Source organism: Dama dama, chromosome X (genome assembly GCF_033118175.1).
Source record: "Dama dama isolate Ldn47 chromosome X, ASM3311817v1, whole genome shotgun sequence".
Classification (NCBI taxonomy): Eukaryota; Metazoa; Chordata; class Mammalia; order Artiodactyla; family Cervidae; genus Dama; species Dama dama.
The window spans coordinates 102,621,514-102,631,778 of NC_083714.1; the positions used below are offsets into that span (position 1 = coordinate 102,621,514).

Consider the following 10,265-nt stretch of genomic DNA (forward strand, 5'->3'; position numbering starts at 1 on the left):
ACAATTTCTTTATCTGTTGATGGACATCTACATTGCTACCATGTCTTAGCTATTGTAAATAGTGCTGCAATGAACATTGGGGTACATGTGTCTTTTAAAATTGTGGTTTTCTCAGGGTATATGCCCGGTATCAGGATTGCTGGGTCATATGGCAGCTTTATTCCTAGTTTTTAAAGAAATCTCCAGTGTTCTCCACAGAGGCTGTATCAATTTACATTCCCAGCAACAGTGCAGGAGGGTTCCCCTTTCTCCACACCCTCTCTAGCATTTATTGTTTATAGATTTTTTTTGATGATGGCCATTCCTATCAGTATGAGGTGGCACCTCATTCTCCAGGCCAGAATACTGAAGTGGGTAGCCTTTCCCTTCTTCCCAACCCAGGGATCGAACCCAGGTCACCTGCATTGCAGATGGATTCTTTACCATCTGAACCACAAGGGAAGCCCAAGAATACTGGAGTGGGTAGCCAATCGCTTCTCTGGCAGATCTTCCTGACCCAGGAATCGAACCGAGGTCTCCTGCATTGCAGGCGGATTCTTTACAAACTTATCTATGAGGGAAGCCTGTGTTCTCCACAGAAGCTATATCAACTTAGATTCCCACTAACAGTACAGGAGGGCTCCCCTTTCTCACACCCTCTCTAGTATTTATTGTTTGTAGATTTTTTTTATGATGGCCATTCTGACCAGTATAAGGTGACACCTCATTCTAGTTTTGACTTGCATTTCTCTAATAATAAGTGATGTTGAGTATTTTCTCATGTGTTTATTAGCCATCTGTATGTCTTTGAAAAACTGTCTGTTTAGGTTTTCTGCCCATTTTTTGATTGGGTTGTTTGTTTTTCTGATATTGAACTGCATGAGTCACTTGCTTATTTTGGAGATTAATCCTTTGTCAGTTGTTTCATTTGCTATTATTTTCTCCCACTCTGAGGGTTGTCTTTTCATGTTGTTTATGGTTTGCTTTGCAAAAGTTTTTAAGTTTAATTGGGTTCCATTTGTTTATTTTTGCTTTTACTTCCATTACTCTAGGAGCTGGGTCATAGAAGATCTTGCTGTGATTTAAGTCCAAGAGAGTTCTGCCTATGTTTTCCTTAAGGGTTTTACAGTTTCAGGCCTTACATTTAGGTCTTTAATCCATTTTGAGTTTATTTTTGTGATGGTGTTAGGGAGTGTTCTAACTTCATTCTTTTACAGTTAGCTGTCCATTTTCCCAGCACCACTTATTGAAGAGACTGTCTTCACTCCATTGTGTATTCTTGCCTCCTTAGTCAAAGATAAGGTGCTCATAGGTGTATGGGTTTATCTCTGGGCTTTCTACCTTGCTCCACTGGTCTATATTTCTGTCTTAACATGTTTACTTCAATTACTTTTGGACAAAGGGGGCAAGACCATACAGTGGAAAAAAGACAGTCTCTTTAGCAAGTGGTGCTGGGAAAGTTGGACAACCTCATGTAAATAAATGAAGTTAGGACACTCTATTATACCATACACAAAAATAAATTCAAAATGGATTACAGAGTTAAATATAAGACATGACATAATAAATTTCCTAGACGAGAACACAGGCAAAACATTCTCTGACATAAATCCTGATAATATATTCTTAGATCAGTCTTCAAAGACAAAAGAAATAAATAAACAAATGGGACCTAATCCAACTTAAATGCTTTTGCATAACAAATGAAACCATAAACAAAAAGAAAAGACAACCTATAGACTGGGAAAAAGTAACTGCAAACAATTACCAACAAGTGCTTAATTTCCAAAATCTAGAGCGTTTCTTACTGCTCAGGCCTCCAGCCACAAAGCTCCCTTTGCTCAGTCTGGCTTCCGGGTTTACACGCAGGGTTATACCAGACACTCCCAGCTCCCCACGTCAAAGCCTTCCGGGTACCAAGTGGGTGCGGTCTGAACACTAGGGGCGGGGTTTTGGTCGCTGCGTGGTTCCGCTTGCTGCACGGTTCCGCTTAAGGCTCTGCCACTTGAATAATGGTGAAATCTCATTTGTAAGCAATCGAAAGCACCAAAGGGACTTTTGAGCAGAGTAGAAACGCAATTAGACTCAGGCACGCGAGCCAGTGTTGGGTGGTAGGAGAAGCCCAACCCGTGACCTTTCTCTCACTATTCATTTCCCCTAGGGGAGACCGACCGCACCGTCCCCATCAGCTTCCGCTCCTCCTACCAATGAAAACTGAGGAGTTTGAAGCCCCGCCCCACGTACGTCCGACCGCTAGAAAGCCTGCGCAAATGCTCGCGCGCGCGGGAGGTTCAGGCCTGTCGGACTTAGGAGTTTCCAGTTTTTCCCCTAGCGCCTGCGTTGGGCGCGGGCTCAAAGGCATTGTAATTAGCTGTCGACATGTTGCGCTTGGTGAGCTGGAACATCAATGGGATCCGGAGCCCCTTGCAAGGGGCGAGATACGAGGAGCCCAGCAGCTGCACCGCCATGGCTATGGGGCGCATTTTGGAAAAGCTGGATGCAGACATCGTCTGTCTTCAGGAGACCAAAGTAACCAGTGAGCGCTCAAGAATTTAGGACCCCCTACCATACTTTCCCCTTTCTGCTAACTTTTGCCCCCTGCTTCATTTACTTCACTTTTCCATTTCTCTATTCTTAGAATCCTCCCCTTAGAGCCAATTCGGAATCCCGATCTCTCCTCAGTGTTTCACGCTCTAGCTAGATCTCCTAATTCCCACATCATCTCCTGGCCTCAGCGAAATCATAATTCTCTCCCCTTTGCAATTTCCATCTTGTTTCACATCCCGATTCCTACTCATTCTCCTACCCCAGCTAAGTCCCCAGAATTTGCTCCCCCTACACACTTTCCATCTCCCACTCCCAAATCAGATTTCCCCAATTTCCCTTTTCTGCCCCCAGTCCATATCCTTTAATTCCCACCCCATCTTTGTCCCCAGTTTAGACTCCCTAATTTCCTCCTTTTTAAACTTCTATCTAAAGTCCCCAGACCCCATTATCTCTACCTCCTGTCTCCTCCCCAGCTGAGTGCTCAGTTGCTAAGTCCTGTTTGACTCTCTGCAACCCCATGGACTGTAGCCCCAGGCTCCTCTGTCCAAGGGATTCTCCAGGCAAGAATACTGGAGTAGGTTGCCATTTCCTTCTCCAGAGAGCCTCTCATTCCTACTTCATGTCTACCCCCAAGCTTAGAGTCTGGTAATTCGCTGCACACACAACGCCTCCACCCCCCTGCCCCACAGCTCAATCCCCTGATTCCTTCCCTCTCCCACCCACCACCTCTAAGACCGGTTACCTATTTTCCCTGCATCCTCTGTTCAGATCTTCCAATTCCCTCTCTCTCCTACCTCCTGCTCAGATTCCCAGTCTTCTCTCCCATATAACCATTTCTCACCCCCAACTTCCTCCAGTTACCTAGCCTTTTCCCACCTAATTCTTCGCCTCCCATTAGGTAGTCTTCCCCTTTCTTGTAATTCTGGTATCAGTTTCCTCTATCGTCCCCACCTTTCTAACTTCTCTAATCATAGATACTTAATTTTCCCTTCCCACCCTGGCTCTGATGTGTGCAAGGCATTAGCCTACAGCTGTAATTCCAGGTCTTTCTAGTTTTATCTCTGATGTAATCTTAACATCTTTTTTCCCCCAGGGGATGTGCTGACAGAGCCCCTGGCTATCATTGAGGGCTACAACTCCTATTTCAGCTTCAGCCGCAACCGCAGTGGCTATTCTGGTAAATTGGTCTTTCTGGGGACTTTAAAGTGATGAGGGCAGGTGGAAAAGGGTTTTCAATATTTAATGAGAAGGCAGTAAGAAATGTAGGCTTTTTGTCTACAGAGCTAAAGCCACATCAGATGATATGAAGGATTTTTTTTTTTTTTTTTGTATAATATTGGATTGTAAGAGCACAATAGTGGTGGTTAGTTACATGAGCTCTGGAGCCTGACTGCCTGAGTTTGAATCCTAGCTCACTTCTAGCTGTTTACCCTCTGGCTAGCTATTTAACTTTTTTATGCTTAAAGTTCCTCACTTGGAAAAGGGGGATAATGTGTACTTCTTAGGGCTGTTGCAAGAACTGAACTTATTAGTTCATATGATAATAATAATAGCTAGCATTTTCTGAGCAGCTACCATGTAAAGCACTTAGAATATTAGCTGTTAATTAATCTGTATCTTTTCAAGATGAAGGAACTGAGACCCAGGGTTTGAGTAGACTTGCCCCAGGTATCCATGGCCCTTGAGTTGGGAGAGTCATCAAGAGAGCTATGCTTGATGAAGATGAGCATGTGACCTGTGCAGGGGCAATAGGTTGTGTAACAGGCTGTTGACTGCCAGGCCTGCTCAGTCACCAGTACCCTCTCTGTCTCCAGGTGTAGCCACTTTCTGTAAGGACAGTGCTACCCCAGTGGCTGCTGAAGAAGGCCTGAGTGGCTTGCTTGCCACTCAGAATGGGGATGTGGGTTGCTATGGAAACATGGATGACTTCACCCAAGAGGAGCTTCGAGCTCTGGATAGTGAGGGCCGGGCCCTCCTCACACAACACAAGATCTGGTAATAGTCCACATCCTCCTGTCACCCATCATTGCTAGTTCAACTCTGTGAATGTGGTGGTTCTAAGGCTTGCCTTATAAACCTACATTCACCATTGGAAAACTTCCTAAACTTGCTATTCCTGGACTTTAGTCCTGGCTAAGCTACCTAGTGTGTGACCCTGAACAAATCATATTTTTCTCTGAGCTTTGAGTTCTCTATCTCTACTTGGGGCTGAGGTGGGAGGGATCCTGGTTGGGAGGCCTAACTCTTTTATTACCACAGGTGCCTCAAAAGCAAGTTAGCCAACCTTGTACTTACTGCCCTAGATTGCTCTCCTTCTGTGTCCTGTCAATGGCAGCACCATTACCTGGTTTACCTGTGTGTCATCGTAGGTATAGTCAATCCTCAAGTCCTGTGTATGCCAGCTCATTCATATTTCTCTATCCCTTTCCTTTATTTCCATCCCATAGACAACCATTGAGTGGAAGTCACATGGTGTGGGAAGGGGAAGGGTGGCTTGCAAGTGATCTCTTTTTGATGGGCTGGTTCTCTTCTTACCAGCACATGGGAAGGGAAGGAGAAGACCTTGACCCTAATCAACGTGTACTGCCCCCATGCGGACCCTGGGAAGCCTGAGCGACTCGCCTTTAAGATGCGCTTCTATCGCTTGCTGCAGATCCGAGCAGAAGCTCTCCTGGCAGCTGGCAGGTACTGCAAGCCTGTGCAGCAAGGCTTCATTGAGCTTGTCCTGGGTGCCCAGTCCTGTGTCAGGACCCATTGGGAGGGGATGTGGGATCTTTGTATTTTGAATTCATTCACAGCCTAGTTGTAGACATCAGCATGCCCAAGGGAATAGGCTCTGCTATTTAAGAGCTTGTGAGGACCAAGTAAAGTGATACAGATATGAGTTTTGTACTCAAATACCTCTGGTCACATATCCTGGCTTCTCCTTTTACTCACTAAGACCCCCAAAGCTAGTCCCACCTCTGTTTTCTCTTTTGTAAAATAAGTTTATGAAACCCTGAAAGTGAAAGTCACTCAGTCATGTCGTTCTCTTTGCTACCCCATGGGCTATACAGTCCATGGAATTCTCCAGGTCAGAATATTGGAGTGGGTGGCTGTTCCCTTCTCCAGGGGATCTTCCCAACCCAGGGATCGAACCCAGGTCTCCCGCATTGCAGGCAGATTCTTTACCTCCTGAGCCACCAGGGAAGCCCAAGAATACTAGAGTGGGTAGCCTATCCCTTCTCCAGCGGATCTTCTTGACCCAGGAATCGAACCGGGGTCTCCTGCATTGCAGGCGGGTTATTTACCAGCTGAGCTACCAGAGAAGCCCTATATGAACCCCTACCTCAGTGAAGTTTTAAGGGTGAAATAAGAGGAAGGTAACATACTTAGACCAAATGAAAAGTCTTGTCCCAGAGAAGGGCAGGAAAGTGAGGTTGGGTTGGAATAATCAAGAGATGCTTCCTAGAGGGAATGGTACCTGAGCTCATCTTTGAAGGATCAGAAAGATGTCATTGGGTAGAGATCAGTGAGACAATCATGTCAAACAAGAAACAGTGTTACCTTTGGAGATCAGAATTGGGTTGGACATTTGTAAAAGGCATCAAGGCTATAGTGAAATTGGAGAGGTAGACTACTATGCATTGCTGTTGGATCCCACCTGCGCATCTATGTGGCAGGTGGCAGATCTTGGGCCCAGGAGACAGTAGATGGGCCAGGACCGCTGCTTCCCTTTCTTGACATTCATTTTATGTTTTTCAGCCATGTTATCATTCTGGGTGATCTGAATACAGCCCACCGCCCCATTGACCACTGGGATGCAGTCAACCTGGTAAGATTCCCTTTAGGCCTTTGACCTCACTCCTGTGATTCTGTTCAGCCAATCAGTGCTGTTTTTTGGCCCAGTGGCAAGCTTCCTTCATGGAAAAGCAGAGCTTAGTTTGAAATTCTGTTCTCAAAGCACTGAGGATTATGCTGTGGACTCATTTATCAGTCAGTTCTGACTGTTGGCCCCCCAGAGCTCTCAGCATGGTGGTTGGCTATGAACACATGACGAGTCAACTATAGAATGGTGTCTGGACTTCAGGGGAGGTATCTTAAAATGACTGAGTCTTTTTTTCCATTTATTTTTATTAGTTGGAGGCTAATTACAAAAATGGCTGAGTCTTAAAAGATGAGTAGAAAAGAACTTGGGGGTGGAGTGGAGAGCAAATCATTCTGGCATGATGAGCAAAAGCTGCAAGGTGAGAATTTGGCTGGTGTGCATTAGGAACTACAAGTCCCCTTCTTATTAGGGGATGACAGGGAAGGAAGTTGAGTAGCAGAGGATGGGGCTAGAGAGTTCCAGTCAGATTTTGAGGGCCTCAAACTCCACATCATGTGAATCATTTCCCTAATAGACTAAGTTTCCTGCTCATGAATCTTCAATACCTCCCAGTTACCTTGCAGACATGCCGAGAAAACACCCAGGCGTGGCATTCAAGGCTCTTCCTTATCTCTGCTCAGTCCTTTATTCCCATCCTCAGCACCCCTTCACACTCCATCCACTCCACCCAGGTTTTCTCCTCTCTGCCCATTGCAAAAGTTCTACTCATTTTGGCTTTTCTCACTGTCCTCTGAATTGGTGGGCATCCCCTCCCTTCTGTCTTCTTTTCTTGTATGAACTCCTCATCTCTGAATCCCTCTAGGCCAATGATTCTCAACCCCTGAAAGCACATTAGATTAAGTAGCTTTATAAAAATATCAATACCTTGATGCAACCCTAGACCAATTAAGTCAGAATCTATTGGGTGTGAGGCCAGGATAGCAGTATGTTTTAAAAACTCCCAGGCTGATTTTATTGTATATTTAGTGTTGAGAACCACTGTGCTAGAATCTTCAAGTTGCTTGCCTCAAAGAAGAGGCTGTAGGAAGATTCCTTGATTAGTTTGCAGAAGAGCCACAGGACATAGATGTGTCTCCCAATGGGGAAAATGAGCAGAAATGAGATAATTAGAGACTGGTGATGGTCATGGTGGGGAAGGAAGTGTACATTACAAACTGAAAGCTGTCAGTCCTCCCTACATTATTCCTCATTGGGTATTTACTTATAATCTGTTCTTCCTGCTTCCTGTGATAGTGTCATACACCTTTATGTGTTCTCTTCTTAGTTCAGAAATATCCTAGATCTCTTGAGTGCACTTCATGTGTTTTTTTTTCCCCCCAAAAAAGAATAGTACCAGATGACATGACAAACACAATCTTTCCAAAATAGCAGAATATGTCCACTTCCCACAAGACCAGCTATTCTAGTCTCATCCTCCCTAAATGGTACCGTCCATCCTCTTGGTTGCTCCAACCAGAAGCCAGGGAATCGTGTTAGTATTGTCCTTCTCTACCCTCCCTTTTCCCATTCAATTGGCCAGTGAGTACTGTTGATTCTAGCTCCAAATCATCTCTTAATTTCATTTTGTCTCCTCTGGCACCACCCTAGTCTAAGTGACCATCATATCTTGCTTATGTGGACTATGATAGTCATCTCCTGTTGGTACTCTGGCCCACAGTCTCATTGCCCCGCCAGTCTTCTGGGTATGCTGTTCCCTCCCTCCACAGGCCCATTGCATAAGTTGTTCTCTCAATTTGTAACACCTTCTGCCTGGGTTATTCTTGCTCAATCTTCACTTCTCAGCTCCAGATTACTTGCTGAAAGAAAGCCTTGTTGGTCCCCAAGACTAGATCAGGGTCCCACTTTGTCACTCATATCACATCTGGCACATAATCAGTGTTCTTTGAACATTTGTTGCATTGAATGTGTGAGTGAGTGGATTGGGTGGATGATGAATTAAGAATCAGAGCCAAAGGAAGTATTCAGATGTGAATCCCTTGAGCCCCTCAAATACCAAAATAGTACTAAAGGGTTTACATGAAAAGGCAACAGTCTTAACTCGTAACTGTAGCCCAACTTCGTGGAGGTAACCATTCTAAACATCTTATTTTCCATTCTCTTGGTGAGCAATTCTGAGAATTGCTTTGATTAACCAACAGGAAGCTTTCAGGCCCGGGATTTATGGCCCAGTGCAAGGTAGATGTAGCTTGATGCAGAAGTAAAAAGAAGCATGAGCTTTTAAATCACTAAGGATGCAAAGTGAATCCCAGCTCTGCCAATTCCGGACTGTATGACCTTGAGCATTCTTCTTTGGAACAGCCACATTTTCTTATCTGTAAAATGAAGCAATTAGTCCCTTACAGTTCTAGGCATCTAGTTTTGCCTCTTTCTTTGTCCTCCTTCCTTTTCCCTAGGAATGTTTTGAAGAGGACCCAGGGCGCAAGTGGATGGATGGTTTGCTCAGTAACCTGGGGTGCGAGAGTGGCTCCCACATGGGACCCTTCATCGATAGCTACCGCTGCTTCCAGCCAAAGCAGAAGGGGGCCTTCACCTGTTGGTCAACAGTCAGTGGTGCCCGCCATTTGAACTATGGCTCACGGCTTGACTACGTGTTGGGGGATAGGACCCTGGTCATAGACACCTTTCAGGCCTCCTTCTTGCTGCCTGAGGTGATGGGCTCTGACCACTGCCCTGTGGGTGCAATCTTAAGTGTATCCTCTGTGCCAGCAAAACAGTGCCCACCTCTGTGCACCTGCTTCCTCCCTGAGTTTGCAGGTACCCAACTCAAGATCCTACGATTCCTGGTTCACCTCAAACAAGATCCTGTGTTCAAGCAGTCAGCACTACAACCCAGCAATCAAACACAGGTACACGTGCGTCAAAACAAAGCCCGTGTGCGCTCAACTAGGTCCCGGCCAAGTAAAACTGGCTCCAGTAGAGGCCAAAAAAACCTGATGAGCTACTTCCAGCCATCCTCCAGTCGCCCCCAAACTTCTAACTTGGATCTTCCTAGCCTGGGCACCCTTGTGACCCCAAAGACCTCAGAAGAAGACGTGGTGGCCAATGTGGTGGAGGGGCAGGCCAAGGCTTCAGAGGCCAAGGATGAAAAGGAGATACGGACCTCATTTTGGAAGTCTCTACTTGGGGGGCCCTCGCCCATGCCCCTCTGTGGGGGACACAGGGAGCCATGTGTAATGCGAACTGTAAAGAAGCCAGGACCCAACCTGGGCCGCCACTTCTACATGTGTGCCAGGCCCCAGGGTCCTCCCACTGACCCCTCTTCCCGCTGCAATTTCTTCCTCTGGAGCAGGCCCAGCTGAACCAACCCAGGCCTAGAGATGTCTGACATAGTCAACCTTGTATATGATCTGAGGCCAACTTCCTCCTAAGCTGCCTCCTCCTTCCTTCCTCTTCTTTCTCCTCCTCCTCATTCACCTTCCTCAAGGACCCTTCCCCTTTCCTCTTTTTCTTCTTCCTCCAAGGCCTCCTTTTTTCTCTTTTCTTCCTGCTTAGTTCCTCATTGGTGAACTTCTTGTGCCTTAATGCTTGTGACCCAGTCCCCCACCCCACTTCCCACCTTCCTCTCAGAAGTATACTGGAAGCAGTTGCCCCAGGAAGTTGTAATTTTAAACCCCTTCCTACCTTGTTGGAAAATGTATCTGTGCCTAAATAAAGTCCGTGTCTTTGTTGTAGTGCACCGTGTCATATGGACATTTTGGATGTGCCACATAAAGTTGAGTTAGATGTTATCTCAGTCCCGGGTTTGAACTCCTAAGGAGAAGGGATGAAGGAGGAGTGGTGCTCACCATAAAGGTGCTCTGTTGGGGTTTCCTGTACTGCTGAGGTTGGATCATCAAGGGAGGTGGGTATGGTGGGACAGAAAGCTCAGGTG

General features: G+C 46.0%; 1 protein-coding gene across 2 annotated transcripts; it reads left to right on the forward strand.

Annotated features, from left to right (window-relative positions):
* The first annotated feature begins 2,236 nt into the window (after positions 1-2,236).
* Positions 2,237-10,065, forward strand: APEX2 (apurinic/apyrimidinic endodeoxyribonuclease 2). Of its 2 annotated transcripts, none has more exons than XM_061136254.1 (6): positions 2,237-2,515; positions 3,620-3,703; positions 4,341-4,521; positions 5,065-5,211; positions 6,271-6,340; positions 8,788-10,065. In XM_061136254.1, exons 1-6 carry the CDS (start codon positions 2,359-2,361, stop codon positions 9,691-9,693), a joined length of 1,545 nt encoding a protein of 514 aa, XP_060992237.1. In that variant the 5' UTR covers positions 2,237-2,358; the 3' UTR covers positions 9,694-10,065. The 2 variants fall into 2 exon arrangements, with proteins under 2 accessions (XP_060992237.1, XP_060992236.1); XM_061136253.1 differs by having other exon boundaries at positions 2,237-2,508.
* The last annotated feature ends 200 nt before the right edge of the window (positions 10,066-10,265 follow it).

Excerpts from the sequence above, each read along its gene's own strand:
- APEX2 (XM_061136253.1), top strand. The coding sequence starts at position 2,250 with ATGCTCGCGCGCGCGGGAGGTTCAGGCCTGTCGGACTTAGGAGTTTCC. Across the intron at positions 5,212-6,270 it reads GCTCTCCTGGCAGCTGGCAG|CCATGTTATCATTCTGGGTG; the intron begins GTACTGCAAGCC and ends TATGTTTTTCAG. Across the intron at positions 6,341-8,787 it reads ACTGGGATGCAGTCAACCTG|GAATGTTTTGAAGAGGACCC; the intron begins GTAAGATTCCCT and ends CCTTTTCCCTAG.